The sequence below is a fragment of the Haliotis rubra genome, unplaced genomic scaffold (assembly GCF_003918875.1).
Source record: "Haliotis rubra isolate DU_JTF1 unplaced genomic scaffold, ASM391887v1 Scf378, whole genome shotgun sequence".
Lineage (NCBI taxonomy): Eukaryota > Metazoa > Mollusca > Gastropoda > Lepetellida > Haliotidae > Haliotis > Haliotis rubra.
The window spans coordinates 668,072-693,875 of NW_025767055.1; the positions used below are offsets into that span (position 1 = coordinate 668,072).

Here is a 25,804-nt window from a genome sequence, read left to right on the forward strand (position 1 = left end):
ATAGAAAAGCTGAGCTGTGACTGACCGACTGACTGTGGCAGGGGAGGCAACTGCGAGATCCTGCACTTCAAACAACATGTGAATAAAGGGTGTGAACTTGATCCTCTCACTGTTGGCCAGACACAGCATCTTGTTGTCATCCAACACAGTGTTCATGTTCTCAATCCACAGAGCATCCACGGGACCGTCACACACGATCCACTGATGGTCTTCAGACGTGTCCTGGGGAATACATTGAAACAGCTGAACCTTACACATTCCAAGTTCCCATCATAGTTAGTGAGTCCCATTCATGAAACCCATGCATGAAACCCATTCATCATGAAACCCATGTCATGAAACCCATTCATGAAACCCATGAGCACAGTATGGTGCTAACAAACCTAGAAATGTCTCAGGACTAAACTGGGATGTGAATTCTTGATCATGGAATTCTGGCAAAACCAAGGGACACAACTCTGCACAGTGAATTGTAAAGTGAGTGAGTGAGTAGTTTTATGCCACACTTAGCAACATTCCAGCTATATGGTGGTGGTCTGTAAATGATTGAGTCTGGACCAGACAATCCACTGATCAACAGCATGAGTATCGATCTACGCAATTGGGATACGATGACACGTGTCAACCAAGTCAGCGAGTCTGACCACCCAATCCTGTTAGTCGCCTCTTACGACAAGCATGGGTTACTGAAGATCAATTCTAACCCAGGTCTTCACGGGTCATATGGTTTGACGCCACATGTAGCAATATTCCACCAATATCTGAAGGACACCAGAAATGAGCTTCACACTTTGTACCTATGTGGGAAACTGAACCCGTCTTTCAGTCCGACAGGCAAACACTTCATCCACTAGGCTACCACACCCCACCTTTAACAAGTTGACAGTCTACAACTAGTCTCATGTCCAAGGAGAAGGCCCAGAAAAAGTTATTTCATCTAGAAAGCTCTCCTAAATAATAACCAGCAACTTCACACAAATGCAATCTGAATATCCAGCTGCAGTCTGCTATTTCAGCCACTCTTCTAAAGCCCATATCTGGTAAAATATATTCTAGTAACCTCTGCTAAAACCAACCAAAATGTCATCAATACTAAATATTAAAAGAAAATTTCCCATGTTGCGAGACACCCTGCCCCTATGTAACCATGGTAACAAGCAGTGTGAGTGTACCTGCACGGTCTTCCTGACAGTCAGCCCCATGAGGCCCATCATGCCACTCCAGTGTCAGCTTGTCGATGCCTCCGTACAGCTCTTCCATGGAGATGGCCTTGGGATTCATCAGATGGCAGTAGACGGGTTGATAGAATGCATTCTCAGTGGACAGCCCTTCAGCATGGAGGTTCGTCAGAGTGGTCGCCAATATCTGACCAAACCAAATCATATACCAGCATGTAAAATATCTAAAGTTATAGAAAAGACAATCAGTTAGAGACTGAGTAAGTTTGACATCTCTTTTAGAAATAATCCAGCAGGAGACAGATACATTGTTCTGTTGTAGGGAATGAAGAACCAGACAAGATGAAGCTTTGATAATAACAATAAAAATTTATTAATAAAGAGCCCAATATCCTCTGTAGAGATGCATAGACTATCTCCCTGGGTGAGAGACTGAATGTTGTTTTATGCAAAAGTCAGCAATATTCCAGCTAAGTCTGGACAAGATGAAGACAGAAACTACAGACTATGTCATTGGAGGACAATCGAGCACTGGACACTCAGCAGGATAATAATTGACCCATACATGTATGTCCAGTGTGGATAAATGTATAGAATGGACATCAAATAAAACAAAACATATTGCATCCCAAGAGAAGCAGCATATTGTTCACTGTACCAACTTCCTGACAAGAAATATAAAGGTCCTGGGCCTCGTTTCACAAAGCAACCATAGCGCTACGACTCTTGTATCTCCTATACTTAAACAAATAGTTACAACAGTCATAGCGCTAAGATCGCTGTGTGAAACAGGACCCTGGAACACAAGCAATTATCAATTCTAATAGTAAAGTACACTACACATTTCATTATTTTATAACACCATCATATTTCCTGTATGGAGCCTGGCAAGTTATTCTTGGTTTACTTTTTATAAATCAAGGTGAAACCTGACAACCACTGTACATATTCTACCTGAGGATCCCTGCAGAGACAACAATCGACAGATAGACTACATAGATTATCAGAGTTCAACAAACAGTCACATCCTGAAAATATTGTTTCTGATAGCGTACTTCACAAAAGATATTTAGGAACCACTAACTCGAACCTACCTTGTAGATGGTTGTTTTCCCACCACCAGTAGGTCCGACCAGCATGACTCCATGTCGAACCAGCATAGTCTCATAGAACTGGATGACTTTTTTCACTTGGGCCTCCACATGCTGAAGCTTCATGTTGGCCTGAACGCTTTCGATCTCAGTCTGGAGGCGGCCGTAATCGTGGTCTGGGATCTCCACGCCGGGGAACAAGTCGGACAGGATGGCTCGGAACAGGACTGCATCCTGCTTTAAGAACTTGGGCAGATTGCTGTCTCGGAGAGCCCGGATGAGCACCACGTCTTCATGTTTGTCTGGATTCTGACGTTTGAGTGAACCAGCCATGACCAGCACGGACTTGACGGCACGCATACCGAAGTCGTAGTGGTCCTGCTGTGAGAGCTGCTCACTGCAAAGCTTGTACATCTGCACCATCTTCTGGGCCAGATTCTTGGAGGACTCAAAGCCCTCGGAGTACAGAATGACTTCAGCAATGAGACCTGAGAAACAGTCATCATCACTATTACCATCGTTATCATCAATAGTCAATATTTGGAAAGTATTTCTATCAACACTTTCAGTGACTCCCAACTACATGGGTGTGATAGATTGTATTAGGTTTCCATGCCCAACTTCCCCCTGATCCCCAACCTACCCCGCCATCAGACAAACATGTCACTGGGCAGGCGAAGTGTGAGACCTTGCTGAAGTCATCAGCCCCAATAATCACAGTTCATCCTGCCAAGTACCCCTGAAGATCTGCGTTAGAACTGATCTTCAGCAACCCATGGTTATCGGAAAGGTCACTAACAGGACTGGGTGGTCAGGCTCACTGACGTGGTTGACACATGTCATCGTATCCTAATTGCGTAGATCAATGCTCATGATGTTGATCACTTGACTGTCTGGTCCAGATGTTGATCACAGGATTGTCTGGTCCAGACTTGATTATTTACATGCCGCCACCATATAGCTGGAATATCGCTGAGTGCGGCATTAAACAAACAAACAAACAACAAGTCCTCCAGTCAACTACTGGGACACAACTGTCAGTTCCGTATTCCCACATAACATGCCGCCATTATATAGTTGCAATATTGCCAGCTACAGCAGGTAACTATACTGACTAGCACTGACCGAAAAGACTTACGGTAGTCAGGCACCATCATAGCGATGGGTCTGAAGAGAGCCTTGAGGTTGTCTGGCAGCTCAGTCCTCCCAGCGTAGCCAGGGTTCATGGTGATGAAGGCTGCACACGTCGGCAGCAGCTTGATCTCACGCCCTTCAAACATGAATCTGGATAACTGCAAAAGACAAGTTGGATTCCAAACTTCATTGAACAGCAGATCTTGTGGCATTTGGAAGCTGTGAGATGGTTTAACAGAGCTTGAAAATATTTATTTACATCAGTTCTCTAAATATTGTCTGTCATCTTGACAAGGGAGGAGAACTAATCAGTGTTATTCTGGGATTAAAACTCATCAGATCCTTACTCACCCAAGGGACACAACTCAGAACAATGAATTACAGTGTCTTAGCTGACTGAGCCACCTGTGCCCAAAAGTCATTCAATAATTTGAGAATTCCTTTCCACATCTTTTAACTCCTTTTGTAATATAAAAGCAGTATAAAACACACAAAACACTGAATTTCCTGAATCAGTTTTGATATGAGAAGAGTAGAAATGGTAAATGGTGTATGATAATAATGATGGAGTATAGTTGTGTTCTCCTACCTTCTGTGCCTTGGCATTCCTGATGGTAATCAGCTGCTGTGCTATGACAGACAACACCTCGATGTCGATTCTGTTGAACTCATCAAAGCAGCACCAAGCCCCGGACTGGGCCAGGCCGAGAAGAAACGTCCCATCATCTGAAACATGCACACCATATACTACCTGCTCTCCCAACCATCATCTGAAACATGCACACCATATACTACCTGCTCTCCAAACCATCATCTGAAACATGCACACCATATACTACCTGCTCTCCCAACCATCATCTGAAACATGCACACCATATACTACCTGCTCTCCAAACCATCATCTGAAACATGCACACCATATACTACCTGCTCTCCAAACCATCATCTGAAACATGCACACCATATACTACCTGCTCTCCAAACCATCATCTGAAACATGCACACCATATACTACCTGCTCTCCAAACCATCATCTGAAACATGCACACCATATACTACCTGCTCTCCAAACCATCATCTGAAACATGCACACCATATACTACCTGCTCTCCATCTGAAACATGCAACCATCATACCTGCTCTCCCAACCATCATCTGAAACATGCACACCATATACTACCTGCTCTCCAAACCATCATCTGAAACATGCACCATATACTACCTGCTCTCCAAACCATCATCTGAAACATGCACACCATATACTACCTGCTCTCCCAACCATCATCTGAAACATGCACACCATATACTACCTGCTCTCCAAACCATCATCTGAAACATGCACACCATATACTACCTGCTCTCCAAACCATCATCTGAAACATGCACACCATATACTACTACCTGCTCTCCATATAACCATCATCTGAAACATGCACACCACCTGCTCTCCAAACCATCATACTGCACCTACCTGCTCTCCAAACCATCATCTGAAACATGCACACCATATACTACCTGCTCTCCAAACCATCATCTGAAACATGCACACCATATACTACCTGCTCTCCCAACCATCATCTATACTACCTGCACACCATATACTACCTGCTCTCCAAACCATCATCTGAAACATGCACACCATATACTACCTGCTCTCCAAACCATCATCTGAAACCATATATGCTCTCCAAACCATCATCTGAAACATGCACACCATATATACTACCTGCTCCAAACCATCCAACCATCATCTATATCTGAAACATGCACACCATATACTACCTGCTCTCCCAACCATCATCTGAAACATGCAACATGCACACCATATACTACCTGCTCTCCAAACCATCATCTGAAACATGCACACCATATACTACCTGCTCTCCCAACCATCATCTGAAACATGCACACCATATACTACCTGCTCTCCAAACCATCATCTGAAACATGCACACCATATACTACCTGCTCTCCAAACCATCATCTGAAACATGCACACCATATACTACCTGCTCTCCAAACCATCATCTGAAACATGCACACCATATACTACCTGCTCTCCAAACCATCATCTGAAACATGCACACCATATACTACCTGCTCTCCAAACCATCATCTGAAACATGCACACCATACTACCTGCTCTCCAAACCATCATACTGCACACCCTGCTCTCCAAACCATCATCTGAAACATGCACAACATGCAAACCATCCTGAAACATACTACCTACCTCTCCAAACCATCATCTGAAACATGCACACCATATACTACCTGCTCTCCAAACCATCATCTGAAACATGCACACCATATACTACCTGCTCTCCAAACCATCATCTGAAACATGCACACCATATACTACCTGCTCTCCAAACCATCATCTGCACACCATATACTACCCTGTTCTCCAAAACCATCATCTGAAACATGCACACCATATACTACCTGCTCTCCAAACCATCATCTGAAACATGCACACCATATACTACCTGCTCTCCAAACCATCATCTGAAACATGCACACCATATACTACCTGCTCTCCAAACCATCATGTGAAACATGCACACCATATACTGCCTGCTCTCCAAACCATCATGTGCAAGGCTGATATGACAAAAGAACAGAACTCAGGTATAACAGTCTGAATGCTGACTATAAGACAACACACAGAACATACTTTTTCTAGAACAATGGTATCAAAACATAAACTCAAGCATTTTCAATTTCAAACACCAGCATTGACCATAATGTTTTTTCCAGTGAAATAAAATGTACATACTCTTTTAAGCTGATTATATAAATATACACGCAACACCATGGCCGAATGAAATCAGATATGTGCTTCACTCGTTGTGGTGAGTGAGTTAAGTTTTACGCCACACTCAGCAATATTCCAGCTATATGACAGCGGTCTGGACCAGACAATCCAGTGATCAACAGCATGAGCATCGATCAACACAATTGGGATACGATGACATCTGTCAACTAAGTCAGCGAGCCTGACCACCCGATCCCATTAGTTGCCTCTAACAACAAGCATGGTTTGTTGAAGACCAATTCTAACCCGGATCTTCACGGGTGTCACTCACTGTATCCAGGGAATGAAAGACTTAGCTGAAGAAGCAACTTGCTAAAACCACTAGATCATCAACCGCCCTGCTTTCAAGTTGAATCAGGTAAAAGGTCAGTAACTTGGGCTGATCTGCTTTACCTTGTAGTCGAGACCATCAGAGCAGTTGAAGACCACACACTGTTTGGCCAGAGCCTTGGCCAGATCTTTGGTGGTCTCAGTCTTCCCCGTCCCGCAGGTCCGGCCGGAGCACCCCCAAGGTCCAGTTGTAAGGCCCCCATCAAACACAGGTAACAGCGATCCTGGAACACAATAGCCATCTTCAACTTCCACTAATTGATTTACAGTAAATGAACATCTTCACTTTTACAGCTAATTAAATGCAACACTCCTACAGTAAAACAATTGATCTGCATCGAGTAAATACCAGAAAACAAATATTTTGCAAATTCTAATTCTTATCTCCAACACTTGTATACTATAACAGTGTTCACGAATGGTGTTTCCTGTAAGTTTAAGATGTCTGTCTGACCCACTGAAAATTCACAGGACCCATGGAACAAAATTAAACACACATTTCATATTTAACATTTCTTATCATTGGCATTGAAATTATTAACAAACATAAGAAAAATTAAGATAAAATAAACAGCAAACAAGTGTCACATGTCACATATAACAACTTCAGTCAAAGTCATTGTGAAATATACAGTCGGACACTGGGGCCGGTGGGTTGTAGACTTCTATCAGACCATTGGCGAATCTGCCGGATTTGTCAGAGGGTCAGACACTATTCGCGAACACTGCTGTAAACAGTTATCATCAGATTATATGTATGTATAATGATCTTCACGTTACTTTATGACATACTGCAACACTCAAAACCAAGCAAAAACAAAACAAAAATATTTGTTTTCAATCTTGATTAATTAAATACTGGAGGTCATTAAAAGAAGCAAGTGCAAAGCTATTTCAAAAATAGGCTGATGTCACAAAAACAGGGTGTTATACAATTAGGCCATGTGGTACCTGTTCACCACAGCAAAAGGCAATCATGAAAATAAGATACAAGAAAGATGAACTCACAGTGAGTGGTGTGATGACAAGTCGTGCGGACGCCCCGAGGTACTCGTAGCCATACTCGTAGAGGGAGTTGGACATCCTCACTACGCAGTTGTCCATGTCCATGTCCCAGTAGTACCGCAGCTGCTTCTGCCACTGGAAGCTGTTGATGTTGTCAACCTAAACACAGGGCATGGTCAGGTTATATTGGTGATGTTGTCAACCTAAACACAGGGCATGGTCAGGTTATATTGGTGATGGTGTCAACCTAAACACAGGCATGGTCAGGTTATATTGGCGATATTGTCAACCTAAACGCAGGGCATGGTCAGGTTATATTGGCAATATTGTCAACCTAAATGCAGGGCATGGTCAGGTCATATAGGCAATATTGTCAACCTAAACACAGGGCATGGTCAGGTCATATTGGCGATATTGTCAACCTAAATGCAGGGTATGGTCAGGTCATATTGGCCATATTGTCAACCTAAACACAGGGCATGGTCAGGTCATATTGGCGATATTATCAACCCAAACGCAGGGTATGGTCAGGTCATATTGGAGATATTGTCAACCTAAACACAGGGCATGGTCAGGTTATATTGGTGATGGTGTCAACCTAAACAAAGGCATGGTCAGGTCATATTGGCCATATTGTCAACCTAAACACAGGGCGTGGTCAGGTTATATTGGTGATGATGTCAACCTAAAAACAGGCATGGTCAGGTTATATTGGTGATGTTGTCAACCTAAACACAGGCATGGTCAGGTTATATTGGTGATGTTGTCAACCTAAAAACAGGCATGGTCAGGTTATATTGGTGATGTTGTCAACCTAAAAACAGGCATGGTCAGGTTATATTGGTGACGTTGTCAACCTAAAAACAGGGCATGGTCAGGTTATATTGGTGATGGTGTCAACCTAAACACAGGCATGGTCAGGTTATATTGGTGATATTGTCAACCTAAACACAGGGCATGGTCAGGTTATATTGGTGATGGTGTCAACCTAAACACAGGCATGGTCAGGTTATATTGGTGATGTTGTCACCCTAAACACAGGCATGGTCAGGTCATATTGGTGATGTTGTCAACCTAAACACAGGGCATGGTCAGGTTATATTGGTGATGGTGTCAACCTAAACGCAGGCATGGTCAGGTCATATTGGCCATATTGTCAACCTAAACACAGGGCATGGTCAGGTCATATTGGCAATATTGTCAACCTAAACACAGGGCATGGTCAGGTCATATTGGCGATATTGTCAACCTAAACACAGGGCATGGTCAGGTCATATTGGCGATATTGTCAACCTAAACACAGGGCATGGTCAGGTCATATTGGCTATATTGTCAACCTAAACACAGGGCATGGTCAGGTCACTTTGGGTTGTAGGTCACTGAAGCTAATCATGAATGAGGATGTCAGTGTGTGAGAAATGGTCATTGTGACGTGGGTTGTAGATGGTTACAACTTAATGGAAATATGTCATTATGTCCCCTACCTCCATCTGCACAATCTCTGTGATCATGTCCCTGGCATGGACGTCAAGGGTGATGAGAGCGCACAGCACAGCTCGAGCCAACTTGGGCAGTTCACCACGCACGATGGCAGCCAGCTTGTTCAAATCCTGGAATGGAACAAAAACGATTTCCTACCTGAAATTTCACAACAAGAGTGCAATCTCATACCATACATCCCACTCGTTATCAAAACAGTTTATTCCTTTGGCTATAAATCTGTGAATAAATATGAAGGTTGACAGTAATGTTTTTACTCTGTAATTCTTCTGCTCAAAGTCTTTCATGGCTGCGAGTCTGTCAAAGTCTCCCTCCAGGATCTCAGAGACGTCCCGGCACCACATCAGCTGGGACACTGTCAGCACAATCTACAAAACACATAGTAGGTGTTATCATTTCCCAATCCTACATCAGTGAGTCAACCATCATTATCATCAACCAATATATTTCCCCTTTAGACAATGATCACATACAACGAATTCAGTATGGTTGATCCTGTACTTTCATAACATTTAACTACATACACATTTTGAAACTTAACAATGTTAAAAAGCTGGAAGATATACCTGCGAAGCATGGCAGACAACCCATTCTTCTCTGGTCCTGCGCTCAAAGTCTGTGATGGCAGCCTTGGTGAGTTTCCTGAGATTGGAGAACATTCCTTCTTCCACCTTGCCCAGCCAGTCTTCCACATTGCCTCGAGCCTTCAGGCCCTGCAGCACACACACACAGTATTACAGAGTAGCAGCCACTAGCTGTGAGCAAATATCTACCCTTTACTTAATTAACACTGTAAGCTAAGGACTTTGAAAACTATGTTAAGAAAGCCAGATGGACCACGATTCAGTCTTTCTATGAGAAACTGTTGGTATTGACAGGACTGAATACAAATGATAATGCCTAGTGAATTATTTCACAAATTTCAAACATATTCTTGGCCCTTTTGGCGCAACAAAAGAAGCAACCCTGTACCATATCCAACACAAGAAAATCTCAGCTCCTGAGTTATCTGCCCCTTGATCAGCAAAGTTCTGCCTTGAGTGACGATATGTGGAGAACTGAATGGACTTTATTCCATTTGAGGTGATGTTTACATTGATCGTTTGTTAAATCTTACCTTGCCAAGGGACACCTTCTCTCCTTCAGGGGACAGCATGGCTATGATGTCATTGGTGTACTGAATCTCCGCCTTCTCTCCATCTACAACACAAGCATCATTCTTCTCATACATCACTGCAATGAACGCACTGCCCTGACTGTTGTCAGTCTCAAAATAATAACTGTTAGCATTAGCATAATTGTTGCATCAACACCATCATCATTGTTATAATAACTAACCATTGCTTGCATTCAAGTTCCTTACATCTGTGCTGTGTTTGTTAAACAGTTATAAGTTTCAGGAATGTTCCCACTTTTCATATTGTCTGGACCAAGGTTACCATTGATCATAAAGTCTGGACCAAGGTTACCATTGTTCATATTGTCTGGACCAAGGTTACCATTGACCAAGGTTACCATTGTTCATATTGTCTTGACCAATGTTACCATTGTTCATATTGTCTGAACCAAGGTTACCATTGTTCATATTGTCTGAACCAAGGTTACCATTGTTCATATTGTCTGAACCAAGGTTACCATTGTTCATATTGTCTGAACCAAGGTTACTATTGTTCACATTGTCTGGACCAAGGTTACCATTGACCAAGGTTACCATTGTTCATATTGTCTGAACCAAGGTTACCATTGTTCATATTGTCTGAACCAAGGTTACCATTGTTCATATTGCCTGAACCAAGGTTACCATTGTTCATATTGTCTGAACCAAGGTTACCATTGTTCATATTGTCTGAACCAAGGTTACCATTGTTCATATTGTCTGAACCAAGGTTACCATTGTTCATATTGTCTGAACCAAGGTTTCCATTGTTCATATTGTCTGAACCAAGGTTACTATTGTTCACATTGTCTGGACAAAGGTTACCATTGACCAAGGTTACCATTGTTCATATTGTCTGAACCAAGGTTACCATTGTTCATATTGTCTGAACCAAGGTTACCATTGTTCATATTGTCTGAACCAAGGTTACCATTGTTCATATTGTCTGAACCACAGGTTACCATTGTTCATATTGTCTGAACCAAGGTTACCATTGTTCACATTGTCTGAACCAAGGTTCTTATTGTTCATATTGTCTGAACCAAGGTTACCATTGATCATAAAGTCTGGACCAGTTACCATAGTTCACATTGTCTGAACCAAGGTTACTATTGTTCATATTGTCTGAACCAAAGTTACCATTGATCATAAGTCTGGACAAAGGTTACCATTGTTCACATTGTCTGGACCAAGGTTACCATTGACCAAGGTTACCATTGTTCATATTGTCTTGACCATTGTTATCATTGTTCATATTGTCTGAACCAAGGTTACCATTGTTCATATTGTCTGAACCAGGTTTCCATTGTTCATATTGTCTGAACCAAGGTTACCATTGTTCATATTGTCTGAACCAAGGTTACCATTGTTCATATTGTCTGGACCAAGGTTACCATTGACCAAGGTTACCATTGTTCATATTGTCTTGACCAATGTTACCATTGTTCATATTGTCTGAACCAAGGTTACCATTGTTCATATTGTCTGAACCAAGGTTACCATTGTTCACATTGTCCAGGCAAAGGTTACTATTGTTCACATTGTCCAGGCCAAGGTTACTATTGTTCACATTGTCCAGGCCAAGGTTACTAGTGTTCCTATTGTCTGGACCAAATTACCAAATGCCCTAGCCATCACATCATGGTGACAACCCTCCTACCTTCAGGAGAAGCCTTGCCTTCTGACGCACCCTGTACCCCAAACTCCAGCTCCGCGATGGCATCAAAACATTTTCTCAGGTGGGGTTGTACAGCCATGGGGTTCCTTGTCTGAGCTAAGATCTCCAGCAGCTCGTCATTAGACAAGAAGTAGAACCTAAAAATACAATAAAGTGAACAAATTATTGCAAGGGAATGAAATCACATATTAGTTATAGATCAGACATGTTTTTGACTGATTGCAGGGTGAAAGAACTTTGAAAGGAAACATCTATGAACGTAAACAAAATACTCGTCAATAGTCCTGAAGGCAATCTCTGTAACACAATTCTCCTACACTTCGGTAGAACCCTTGAAGGTCCGGGTTTGAATATTGCTCTTCAGCAACCCATGCTTGTTGTAAGAGGCGACTAACGGGATCGGGTGGTCAGGCTCGCTGACTTGGTTGACACAAGTCATTGGTTCCCAATTGCGCAGATCGATGTTCATGCTGTTGATCACTGGACTGTCTGGTCCAGACTCGATTATTTACAGACTGCTGTCATATAGCTGGAATATTGCTGAGTGCGGAGTAAAACTAAACTCACTCACTCACTACACTTCGGTAGGTTTACTCAAGGTATCTGAGAACTGCCTGTTGCAAAAGGAGGAAATAATATGACATGAAATAGGAAACCCATGACAATTGTTTACCGTGGGAAGATGACTCTCTTGGACTCGAGGTAGGCCTCCAGACACTTCATGATCTGGTCCAGCAGAGCATTGTTGTTCTGGAATGTCTCCAGCAGACCTGAAACACACAATCATATTATCAGATTGTTCCACAATACGCATTATCCCATAACGTATTTAGTCTTGTTCAAATGGAATAAGGTTTAGATATATTGAATCACTGTCCAGAGAACCAAGGAGAAAATCAAGTTTCTAATTGTTTAAAGTTTCTAACTCTACAACAATAATACTGGTAACAAAATACAACCATGCCACAAAAGATTAAAATCTCACACCACCTTAACAGCAAGACATGATCAAAACAAAGATGGAACAGAGTCAATGCTACACTCAGTTTGATATACTTTCATAACATCTGTGTCTCTTTCAGTTTGAAAAATTGACCATATACAGGTCTTTTTTAAGAAGAGAGCTGAGTTTTGGGGTAAACAAAAAACATGCAACTGCTACAAGAATGCTAATAATTTGCACAACAATTGCATGTGATAATCTGTATAATTATGTAGAAAACATCACTAAAATCACCCATGTGACTTCATTCCCACCACACGTGCTGACTACCACACTGGTGGACGTACCTGGTTGTGTGCCGGGCACGGATGGCCAGTGGTACCTTGTTGACCTTCCTCATGATGTCCTTGTATGACTTGTCTACCTGCATGAACATCTTGGCCTCGGCCGGCAGCTGACGCTGGATGTCTGGAGCTGAGAAGATGCTCTCCAGGTACAGCCAGCTTCGCTGACAGTTCAGCCATTCTTCCTATTGGGGAAATAACCATCATCACACTCTAGCTGAATGAGGATTCACCTTTCAACATACACTCTCTTAACATTTGTAAGGTTTCTTTGTTTTGTTTGTTTTTATGTTTGCTTGAAGAATTCAAATTGAAACATTATCTGTCAGCTGTTGATATTGAAAATGATTTCTGTATTTTAATTTGAAAATAACTTGAACCAGCATTGTAATGTTTCGTCCACACATACAAATGGTTGACAGTATGAGCACAGGAAGCACTAACAGCTAGGTCATCGTGACCCTCATGACCATCGATACCTCATTGTAGTTGTCCTTTATAACACAGATGGGTCCTCGGACCTACACACATCCCAGTCTGGTATGAAGATGACAAACACAACTACTACACATTGTTAAAGCCCAAACAGTATCTGACCTGGCACAGGGAAGAATCCTATTGCAAACAACTGAATACTAGTACCGAAAAGTTTAATCAGTGAAACAGTGACAATTTTGTCCATGTCTGCACTAACCAGGGTTTTATTGAACAGATCCAGCTGCTTTCCCCACTCCTCAACCCGAGGTTTGATTGGGCCAACGTTACGAGAGCTGGCAATGGTAGCGACGTTGATGTTGCTGTCATCAAGTAGTTGCTGGATGTCATCTGTCCCACCCAGGATATACACATCTTTCGAGTCCTTGTGTGGCAGCACAACAAACTCTGTGGACTTCCATGAATCCTCCACCTACAACATAGACATCATCAGAGTCTACAACATACACAGCATTGACGGAAACATACAGCTGGCTTCTTGCTATTAGAAGTAAACAAAACAGCAACGTCTATGACAAAATCTCTCCTAATGTGTGGTTCATGCTCCTGGAATGAGAGGAAGTCCAAATTGGCACCTAAAAACAATCTGCAGCTGAATACAGCCATGAGGTGAGGTGAAATGGGGTTAAACGTTGTACTTAAGAATATTTCGCTCATGTGACAATGTGCATGCGTGTGCATGTGTGGCTGCTTGTACTAGCCCAGACTTAAGCTGGTTTTATAGTGCTAGTTCACTGAGATACCATGCCAGTTAAACATGAATACCCCACTCAGACACATTATACTGACTCCGAGCCGACCAGTCCTTGTTGTACCCATTAATGCTGAGCGCCAGGCAGGGACCAACAAGTACCATATTTTAATGTCTTTTGGTTTAACACGGCTGGAGATGGACCCACAACCTTCTGCTCGAATACAGCCATGAACAAAGAGATTATTATATGAGTGTGTTATACTGATTGAATGACTTTTATATTGATGCATTTCTTATTTTCAAAATGATATGAAATGTAGAGAAACTGTTATCATTCTATATAATCAGGTCAGTTAAACATCAGTATTTCAAGAGATGATGGTCTCGTCTTGCAAAAGAAAGAAACATGAGAATGAGAAGGTTAGACTACACACCAACTTCAATATCTACAAATAGTTCTGTTTCAGAGTTCACCAAAACCTTAACACAGAAATTCTTAAAAGAATACAAACCTTTTTCAAAATGGCCTCCAGACTAGCCTCAGATGACGCTTGTCCCGAGATCTCCTGCAAAGCCTCGCCGTGCTTGAAGGCGTTGATGTCAGACAGTTTGCCGAGGGTCAGGGGATCCTCGGGTGTAAACTGAACGTCGAGGACCTCCTGGATCAGGTCCCAGTGCCGCGGCTTCAGAGTCGGGTTCCGCAGATCCGTGATCACAGGCAGCTGCACAAACCACATCATGACTTTAGCTTCACTGACAGATAAATCAGTTGTGCAAAAACAGTGAGGCATAGTTAAGTTCTATTTTAATCCTTTAGTAGGATACCAAGTGTTATGGTAAGAAGAGATATGGACAAAAGGGAACTGTGAAATCGAACCTGCTCGTAAGCCCAGTGAGTGCTTCACCCATATGGCTACCCAACTGCCACTGGTTTAATGTAGTTACGAAAGACTGAGTGAGTTTAGTTTTATGCCGCACTCAGCAATATTCCAGCTATATGGCGGAGGTCTGTAAATAATCAAGTGGACCAAACAATCCAGTGATCAACAGCATGAGCATCGACCTAAGCAATTGGGACGTGTCAACCAAGTCAGTGAGCCTGACCACCCGATCCCGTTAGTCGCCTCTTATGACAAGCATGGGTTCCTGAAGATTAATTCTAACCCGGATCTTCATGGGTAAGTCACAATCGAATGGCATGGTGTGTCACTCACCCTTTCCCTCATGAGTTCAACTCTCTCCTTGAGTTTGGGGACGACGGCGTTTGGCGGCAGGCCCTTCTCCAGCTGCAGGACAGACTTTGAATACCTGAGAGTCGTATTGGTCATCGTCTCAGGATCCAAGGCCTCGAACGACGACTGAAACACACACATGCACGTTTGGGAAACATAACTTTCATAATGTCAGTGAACACCATTGCAATAATATTTTGAAGTTGGCTGCAAAAATGATCTGATCTGCTACAGAGTTGACATCTGTGTAACAGCAAAAGTCTACAAGGATATGTCAGGAGTACTTTTCACTTATACCAAACTATCAGAGTAATGTGAAAATTGTACACTGGAGTTTGTTGCTTAACACCCTAGTCAGCGTATTCCAGCTGAAAGATGGTGGTTGATGAATCACATCAAGAAACAAATCAACGACTGAAAGAATAAACCAAGCTAAACACCATCTGGTGCAATGGCCACAATGAGCCAAGTATCTGGCCACAAACATCTTGTTTTGTCACAATAAGCATGGGACATGGCGACCTATTCTATCTGGAAAATGCCAAATAAATGCCAATTCCAGATAAAATCCCAGCATAACCATAATTTGTCTCAATACAAAGTAATCAAAATCATGTCAATTTCATTTTGGGTGAAATGAACACTATTTCAATTGCTGATACTTACAGTCGTCCATTCCTCCAGCAAGGCGTCCCACTCGTCAATGGCCGTCCATAGCAGCTCCTTCAGCTTCAGCTCAGCATACGCCTCCTCCAGGGCATCAAATTTGGTAACCTCGACCTGAAACAGTGAGTGAGAGAGTGAGTATGAGTGAGTGAGTGAGTATGACTGACTGAGTGAGTGAGTATGACTGAGTGAGTGAGTGATGGATGGAAGGAGGGATGGAAGAAGTGGTGAGGAGAGGGTGAAGGAGAGGAGGGGGTGTGATGAGAGGGATGGAAGGAGGGGGTGAGTGAGGGAGTGAGTGAGGAGGGAATGAGTGAGTGAGGGAGGGAGAGTTCGAAGAAGGGACAGCATCTCAGTCACATTTGTGTGTCAGGAATGTTGGAAGTAAGTGATCAGGTTTTCGTTATCACAGTCAGTGACTTTCCTATATATATCTCCATAGTAACGTGTAAATTAAGATAATGTCAATGATCATTGCACACAGTAGAAACAGTGAAGCCCTTTAAGTCAATGGACATTTAGACAGAATGTAGGTTTAGAAAATATCTAAGCCTAGGTTCATCTTATTGCAACTCAAAGAACATAATGAAGTCTAGACAGATGCAGTGAGACAGTATGAATACCTTGAAGTTCTTCTGGTAGGACTTGTACGTGTATGCTCGCTTCTGTAGATCCTCCATCTGATTGAGAAGCTTAGTGAGCACCTGTTTCACCTTGTCTGTGTCCGAGTTCACGTCCAGGATGATGGGGTTCTGCAACACAAGGAGTGAGTGAGGGAGTTGGATTTTACGCGCTTTTAGCAAAGTTCCAGCCATATCACGACTGGGGACACCAGAAATGGGCTTCACACATTGTGTCCATGTGGGGAATCAAACCCGGGTCTTCAGCGTGTCGTCCGAACGCTTTAACCACCAGGCTACCCTACCACCCCACAACACAAGGAAGCCAATTAGACATTTCTTCAATAGTTGTCACAAAAAGACAAGATATGACAACTAATGAAATTACACATCTGTTATGAAGGAAGGAGTTTGTGCACATCACTCACCATTCTGGAGCAAGTTATCGCAAATATTGATCAGTTTGGCCTCTCCTTTCTATTAGCTAAAGATTCAGAAGTTCCATCAGTTTGTGGAGGTGTCTGGATAATGACTGAGTGAGTGAGTTGGGTTTTACGCCACTTTTAGCAATATTCCAGCAATATCATGGTGGGGGACACAAGAAATAGGTTTCACACATTGTACCCATAATGGGAATCAAACCCAGGTTTTGGGCATGACGGGCAAACGCATTAACCACAAAGGCTACCCCACTGCCTTTCTAGACAATGAAGGTTGATAGTGTTGGTTACCTGGGCCTCCTGCTTGATTTCCTTCACCTCCTTCGCCAGCTCAGCGATGTCCTTGTCCAGATGGGTACAGAACTTGTCAATATTGGCGTCTCTTTCAGTCAGACACTTGTCTATTGCATTACGTACATTGGTGATTGATGGGCGCCTCCTGCTTGATTTCCTTCACCTCCTTCGCCAGCTCAGCGATGTCCTTGTCCAGATGGGTACAGAACTTGTCAATATTGGCGTCTCTTTCAGTCAGACACTTGTCTATTGCATTACGTACATTGGTGATTGATGGGCCCAGAGTCTGCACAGAAACATACCCAAATAAAGTATGATATGATAGTGAGTGAGTGAGTGAGTGAGTATGGTTTTACGCTGCTTTTAGCAGTATTCCAGCAATATCACGGCAGGGGACACCAGAAATGCACTTCACACATTGTACCCATGTGGGGACTCGAACCCGGTCTTAGCGGGATGAGCGAATGCTTGAAAAGACTAGGCTAAGACTAGGCTACACCCCATCGCCTCTATGATATGATAAGTGATAAGATCCATAAAATATGTGTAAAGAGGTCCATTCAAGGCGCCATATGCCAATCACTTTGTGGAAAATTACCATGAGAACCACCAAGAATGCAGTCACTGAAATCTGTTATCTAACTACTGGAAATAGTTTATAAGTATTTGAACTTGAAATCTTGCCTGATAGACAGCAAAGTCTTCTGGAGGTGTTGGTACTTTGTACTCGTCAATCAGGTCGTACATATCCTTGACGACCATCGCCTCCTTCTCCAGAGGTTCAATCTGAAATACACATAGCAATAACACTGATAACTTGAAACAGAATAAACAAACGTTTTGGGGTGAAATGAACATTTCCAGTTTTCAGCATGACATATGTGCCTTTCAACTTTTGACCGCCTCTGTGGTGTAATGGTTAGAACATCCGCCCGGAGAGCGGAAGGTCGCGGGTTCGATTCCCGGCCGCGTCATACCAAAAGACGTTAAAATATGGTACTTGTTGGTCCCTGCCTGGCGCTCGGCATTAATGGGCACAACAAGGACTGGTCGGCTCGGAGTCAGGTTAATGTGTTTGAGTGGGGTATTTATGCTTCACTGCGGCATGGTATCTCAGTGGGCTAGCACTATAAAACCAGCTTAAGTCTGGGCTAGTACAAGCAGCTGCACATACACATACACACGCATGCACGTTGTCATATGAGCGAAATATTCTCAAGCACAACGTTAAACCCAATTGCATCTCACCTCACCTTTCAACTTTTTTTTGTCTAAATTTTCCATTTAGAGTCACTGTGTCTGCCACTATGGTGACTGGAGTGAGTGAGTTTAGTTTTATGCCGCTTTTACTTTTAGCAATATTCCAGCAATATCACGACTGGGACATCAAAAATGCGCTTCACACATTGTACCCATGTGGGGAATCAAACCTGGGTCTTTGGTGTGCTGAGCGAACGCTTTATCCACTAGGCTACCCACCACCCCCTGCCACTATGGTGGTGAAAGGTAACATCATTTATTTGATGGAGACAATTAACTGGATAATATTTTCGTATTTTTGTCAAAGTAATCTCCACAAGCTCTCTGTGTATGTGCCCTACCCTGACTTGTATTTCGTCCAGGAAAGTGAGGCAGTGGACAAACTCTAGCGTGGTGGTGGGGGTGGTCTCCAGCTTGAACTGTGCGTCCTGTAGCTCGGCGATCAGCCGGTCTACCTCGCTCTTAGCAAGGATAGGCAGCATGTCGTTGATCACCTGAAATTAACAACATGTCATTGATAATTAGAAATACAAAACACTATGATATGTAAATTGAAGTACTGAACACACTGATCACTGATATACATGACCAGAGTTTTGAGTGAGTGAGTGAGTTTATCACGGCGGGGGACACCCGAAATGGCTTCACACATTGTACCCATGTGAGGAATCAAACCCGGTCTCGAGCGTGACGAGCAGAAGCTTTAACGACAAGGCTTCCCCACTGCCCCACAGAGTTTTGAAATAAGAGTTAATGAAATATATAAACAAAATATCACTAGATTCAAACATAATTTCCTAAGATTTATTTCCATACCTTTTCTAGCTTAATAGAGGTTGTCATAATTGTAGAATTAATCATGAACTCATCTCAAAGTGAATGAATACCTCTCATTCATCTAACAATTGTCAAAAATGTCTAATTTACAAAATATTTTCAATCTCAGTTTATTTGAGCATGTTAACAAAATGTAAAGCAAAAGAAATAAAATACAAAGAATTAATTCTATTAATTTGAAGTCAGAACATTTGCTCCTTTAAGAAAATTATAAGTAAGAAGAGTTCTCTCCCCTTCTGCAGGTCCTGAATCAATATTTCATGTCAAACAGCAGTCAGTTGAAACTTTAATTAAAACGAGAATCTCTCAGCACCCATGTTAAATCATTTCACTTTTCAGCCATCCTCTTCACCAACAGACAATGCCAGGCAATCAGTGACCGATCGTTATCAGTGCCAATTTGCGTGTCTAAACCAGCCATTAATTATACATCGCTACAAGCACAGAGAGAAAGCAGGACATGATTCGCTGTCTCTCTCCAAGTACTATCACAGCCACAATCAACGCACTCTCACCAACACATCAATTATTCATACAAACATTCGCAGTTACATTTGTTTGCATTTACCAAATAGGTACCGTAGCTCACCATTATCTTGTGGTAACATGCAAAACAGTGCATTATTTCTTATTAGTTGATTTTATACATGTTTACAGTTGATGCCAGTTTCTATTATATTTAGCAGTGTCTTGCTTTAGTTATTGATTGGTTTGACAGTTTTAATGAAGTATTTTGTATCTAAATGTTGCCAGCAATGGAGGAAATACTAAATGGACCCTTTTATCCCAAAGGATCTCTATAATATATTACAAGTTATGAAAGAGGAAAACCTTTCACAAAGAATTATGAAGATTATGATATGCTCATATTGGTGAGAATTAGATATTTCACTCAGCTTCTCTTTGACTTAACAGTGCAATTGTCGGTACTAAAACTAGAACGTCCACTTTAGGGACGGCTCATAATTTATGGTTTGGGTGGGGTGGGGGTGGGGTGGGGTGGGGGTGGGGATGATTTTAAGAGGGGCCACCCAGTTTGTTTTGGGAAGGTGGGGCTCATCAATTTTGTACACATGTACTGGCGGGGTCAGCAATTTTGAACATAGAACATTTAAACATTATGCTTAAAATCAGGCAAGGGAAAGGTGCGTAATTGCTTTTGTACATGACACGCAGGAGGGTGTGGTGTGTGGTGAGAAAGCACTTACTTTGTACATCAATTTTAAGGGGGGTGGGGGGGCATTCATATTGTACATGCCTCTCCATAAAAGTTATCATCACCCCCTAGTCATAAACCATAAACCACGGTCCCTTATAGCTTCATAGCACTATTTACTGTTTAGAGATTCTCTCCTAAAAATGTAAAAAGGTCAATCAAGAAATGACATATTTCTTAAACTCTGTAAAGTAAATCAATATTGTTGATATATTTGGGTTTGGGAGAAACAAGCCCTAGGGGAGTCTTAGTTTTCAAGAAAATGCAAAGATTTCCCTTAATCCAAGTGCCTCAATGGCACCAGTTAGATACAGTCGAACCCCATTTATCCGGACATTTTGGTTACACTCGGGAAATCATCCGGAAAGCAAGGCGTCTGGCTAACTGGATCAAACAAGCAAAACGTATTGACGATGCATATTGACGAGACGCTATATACAGTACAATTACAATGTAGTTAATCCTAATCCTAATAAACCTAATTGTTACTGATGAGATGTTCTCACAACTGCCAAATCCTAATTAACAACTAAAGTGACCCACGTCCCTAGTATTTTGATGGGTAATTAATCAATTCACATCAACTGCCTGCCGAGAGAGATTAACGATGAATACACTTAGTCGTCGGGTAAACATACACATGCACATGCGCACAGATCTTTCCATCTGGAAAACAGGATCATTTTTCAATGGAAATCTATGGGAATGGTTTGAAAATTCTCCATCTGGGTCCGGAAGCGCGGGGTCTGGGGTCGAGTACAATTACTGAAGGTAAAGGCTAAAAAATCGTCCGAAGGCGGGGTTTCCAGATATACGGGGTCCGAGTAAACGGGGTTCAACTGTACACGTACAAATATCCTACATTAAACCTTGACATAAAAGCCTGTGTAGGGAGACTTACATCCAGGCAACGGAGCGGTGATGGAATCAACTGATTCTTCATCTTCAGGGCGTCAACCAACAACATTCCAATTGGTCGCTTAGCAACAATACTCTCAGCCATCTTGTGTTGGCTATGATACTTTTCAAGATGTTCGGAGAAGAATGCCACATCTGAGGAAGAAATACATCCATCAACTAATAATGTATGATGAAATATGGAAAGACATTAAAGTCAGCACTTATCCACAGGACAGTCTGGTAACACATATCTAGAGTAAGTGAGTTAGTAAGGTTTTACGCTGTTTTTAGCAATATTCCATCAACATAATGGCGTGGGGACACCAGAAATGGGCTTCACACCTTGTATCCTTGTGGGGAATCGAAACGGATCTTCTGTGTGACAAGCCAACACTTTAACCACTAGGCTACCCCACATGTCTAGAAGGGGCTGTAACTTACAGGATTAAGTGTCTGAATACAGTACAGAAATAGTTCAAACATTTGATGATGGATTAAAAAGATTCATATAATCAAGGACAGTTCACATGTCTGCACATTTTCCATCCAACAAAATTAACTAAACAGAAGCCTTAGGTGTCATGTTTGCACTCTGAAAATGAACAATATCACTAATGTAAAGTCAGTTGAAATAAAATACAAGACAATTGTCAGTTCAAAAGCCTACCTTGCAGGGAGTTACATACAATGGTACAGTCTTTTCTCTCAAGAAAGAAATCAACACTCTCAGTGGGTGGGTTGAGGTAGGACTCAAAAGTTATGAAACAAACTTATCTGACATTTGAACTAATTTTAAATGACAAGTAATAGATTGTGTTGTTGTTGGGGATGTATGGGATGAGAAACACCTCCCCTAACCCAGCACCCAAGACAGCAAACAGCATGCTCTTGCAACTAATCCTCCCAACGAACCAATACTCACCATGTTCCTGAGCTCGTACACTCTCCAGGTCCATGCTCTCATTCTCCTTGTAGAACTCTCGGTACGGCTCGAACGTGTCGGCGTACTGGCTGGCCGCGTTGAAGGCTGCTGAGATGGCATCCTGCATGAACAATCAGGCTTGTACAGATCCTTTACATGTGGAGGACTCAGGCAAATATGTTTTGGATAAATGGGCGAGGGAATGTTATATAAAGCCTCAGTCAGCAACATTCCAGTATTACCATGCAGCAGGTTCAGGGTCCAAACCAGACCAAATATGACAGAGAGCATGAGCAACACGCCAGGTTTACAACATATACTGAGGGAAACAAATAAGGGAACACCACTTCATGGCAGTGTTCCTTTATTTATTCTCAAATTTCCTGCCACGGTGCTATTCAAAGCTGGTGATGAAAACTGAAAATATGAAAGGAATGCTTGTATTTCCCCGTGTTCCTTTATTTGTTTCTCTCAGTATATAATGCCACGGCTGTCCACTGTTCTTCACATATCAACACTATCGGCTTCCATCTGTTCCATTGTTTAGCCTGCATCTTTTGTTGTCTTTTGTTGTTCTTACATGTACATATATATGCTCTCTGTCTAATACCATTCATTCACTTGATGAAGGAGTAAGGATATACTCCGAAACGTTGTGTTGCTCATTATAAACAAGTTGACATCCATAAAATCTCTCTTCCTTATATGATGCCACACAATCACCAAAATCTGCCCAGTTCTTGCAACAAGCCTGTAAGCAAGCCTGTAAACCTATTCTGATTCAGAATCCCCATATGGTCAGATTTTCTTATAATCAGTGCTAATACCAATATTTCAAACAATGACAGCAGATCCTAGAGCAGCTAAGAAACACAAGTTAGCACTACAAGTGATACGATGGTGACTTACATGTTGGGGTGAAATGGTATACGCAGCATTATTAGAACCGCTGTATTTTGCCTTCGGTTCGGACTATACCATAATGCAATCCAAAAATTCTGTATTTTGGGTTTTGTGCAGTTATTTTATTAACCTTTTAAAAACTTTTCTAAAATTTCTAGAAATCGAATCATTTTGCCAAAATCTATGCATTTCTTTGCTAGACGGATGCTATTTTCCTGCAAGTAAGTTCTCATATACCGAACTGAAACAGTGAGAATTGAAGGCCTTGTACCGCAATACGTACTGTACCGTGGTAAGAGCGTACCGTTTCACCCCTACTTAGAAGTATATAACCTCACCCTGATGCTGTAGATGATTGTCTGGAGGTGTTTGTCATCCTCAAACATGGTGGCTAGGCTGGGGCCATCACCACAGGTCTTCTCCTCAAACTTGTTGTTGATGATAGGTCTGACAAGTCGGCAGAATACATTATATAATAAGGTTTTCATTCAGCTCTCCTTACCAACAAATATAATGCTGAAGTCATGTTTGTTTCATTTCATCACTTGCCTTACCAAACATTCATACTGTCTTTATAGCATCTCTAATCAATTGTTAATGTTGAACAGACACAGATGCCTTGAACTGTTTGTAGAAAATATATTTAAATCAAAATCAAAACACCTCCTCAAATGATAATGTTTAAAGTAATTAATCATATAATTGTGTATGGGTGGTTAAATTCATCATTGTTACTTTAAATAACTTCTCACACACTGCTACATATAGGATACTGGCTGATATTTACGAATATGGATGCCATCTTTCTCTTCATATGCACTTCATAAATAACTTTCCCTAAGCCCATGAAGATCCGGGCAAGAATTGGTCTTCAGCAACCAGTGATTGTCATAAGAGGCGACTAACATGATTTGGTGGTCAGGTTTTATTGACTTGGTTGACACATGTCATTGTATCCCAATTAATCGATGTTCATGCTGTTGATCACTGGACTGTCTGGTCCTGACCCAATTATTTACACACCGCTGCCATATAGCTGGAATATTGCAGAGCGCAGCGTAAAACTAAACTCACTCACCATGCCACCCATGCTCACAGAGAGACAGAAGCTGCAATGTACAACATACATACATCCTTGTCAGACTGTCCTAATCTCCAGGAACACTCACCTGGTAAAAGCATCGAAGTAGGGATCTGGCACCAGGTTCATGACACTGAGGACAGAATCCTGGAATCTCTTGATGACCTCCGCTAGACCGTCCTGGAAGTCATCAACATCCGGAGAGAACAGCAGCTGCATCGGTTCCAGAATAAACTCACTGATGAACAGGGGAGGTAACTTGGGAATCTCCTCCTCCTCGTCCTGTGTCTGTGTGAGTAGAAGTACAAATATACATGAGTATAAGATTATATTGACACAGAATGAGGTTAAATGTTTACACATGATGTAAAGTTGAAACTGCAACTTCACCTCCTTGTAATCAGTTTGTTTAAGCATACATAATATTTATACTTGGGAATTTGTACAGGTGCCATTATAATTTATTAGATCACAATTAGTGAGCTATCAACAATAAATAGCTCCCAAGATTATTTGTGTACATCTAGTGTTTGTGTTTCACTTGTGAGAAAGTGATTGAGTATGTTTTTACACTGCTTTTAGCAATATTCCAGCAATATCATGGTGGGGGACACCAGAAATGAGCCTTACACATTGTACCCACATGAGGAATCAAACCCAGGTCTTCAGCGTGACAAGCAAATGCTTTAACCACTAAGCTACCCAACCACTCTATTTCACTTGTGATCACTGAGTGTACCTCCTCTTTCAAAAAGCTGTATGATTATATTCGATATATTTGAGGCATCCTGGGTACCACGACACCTTTAAGATGGCCGTCTTCCGTCAATCCCCACTAAACTACAATATTATCTGATACATTTCACCTTGATCTTCACTAACACCTTCCCAACTTCTCCTCCAGCTGGGGTGGTGGGGTAGCCTAGTGGAAAGAGGGTTCCCTCGTCACACCGAAGACCTGGGTTTGATTCCCCCGCATGGGTACAATGTGTGAAGCCCATTTCTGGTGTCCCCCGCCGTAATATTGCTGGAATATTGCTAAAAGTGGTGTAAAACTAAACTCACTC

General features: G+C 42.1%; 1 protein-coding gene and 2 long non-coding RNA genes across 5 annotated transcripts in view; all 3 read right to left on the reverse strand.

Annotated features, from left to right (window-relative positions):
• The window catches only part of LOC124286192 (dynein axonemal heavy chain 6-like), an 85,616-nt gene that overhangs the window by 40,607 nt on the left and 19,205 nt on the right, over positions 1-25,804 (reverse strand). Inside the window, 31 exon segments of the mRNA XM_046722538.1 lie at positions 26-222; positions 1,173-1,208; positions 1,210-1,365; positions 2,273-2,757; positions 3,408-3,561; positions 3,993-4,111; positions 4,114-4,129; positions 6,615-6,709; positions 6,712-6,775; positions 7,560-7,715; positions 9,041-9,166; positions 9,314-9,424; positions 9,623-9,769; positions 10,174-10,256; positions 11,873-12,027; positions 12,564-12,660; positions 13,181-13,193; positions 13,195-13,362; positions 13,872-14,084; positions 14,879-15,088; positions 15,581-15,724; positions 16,265-16,378; positions 16,888-17,016; positions 17,616-17,642; positions 17,782-17,904; positions 18,303-18,404; positions 19,220-19,372; positions 21,833-21,984; positions 22,754-22,874; positions 23,995-24,103; positions 24,826-25,025. Coding sequence (XP_046578494.1) covers positions 26-222; positions 1,173-1,208; positions 1,210-1,365; positions 2,273-2,757; positions 3,408-3,561; positions 3,993-4,111; positions 4,114-4,129; positions 6,615-6,709; positions 6,712-6,775; positions 7,560-7,715; positions 9,041-9,166; positions 9,314-9,424; positions 9,623-9,769; positions 10,174-10,256; positions 11,873-12,027; positions 12,564-12,660; positions 13,181-13,193; positions 13,195-13,362; positions 13,872-14,084; positions 14,879-15,088; positions 15,581-15,724; positions 16,265-16,378; positions 16,888-17,016; positions 17,616-17,642; positions 17,782-17,904; positions 18,303-18,404; positions 19,220-19,372; positions 21,833-21,984; positions 22,754-22,874; positions 23,995-24,103; positions 24,826-25,025 — 4,175 coding nt within the window.
• Positions 4,281-4,958, reverse strand: LOC124286193. The gene is made up of 3 exons (XR_006900971.1): positions 4,871-4,958; positions 4,758-4,797; positions 4,281-4,506 (listed from the first exon to the last, which is right to left on the reverse strand). It is a non-coding gene; the product is annotated as an uncharacterized LOC124286193 (long non-coding RNA).
• On the reverse strand, positions 4,993-5,969 carry LOC124286194. Of its 3 annotated transcripts, none has more exons than XR_006900972.1 (4): positions 5,893-5,969; positions 5,637-5,765; positions 5,457-5,503; positions 4,993-5,052 (listed from the first exon to the last, which is right to left on the reverse strand). It is a non-coding gene; the product is annotated as an uncharacterized LOC124286194 (long non-coding RNA). The 3 variants fall into 3 exon arrangements; XR_006900975.1 differs by having other exon boundaries at positions 5,849-5,969; XR_006900973.1 differs by lacking the exon at positions 5,457-5,503 and having other exon boundaries at positions 4,995-5,055.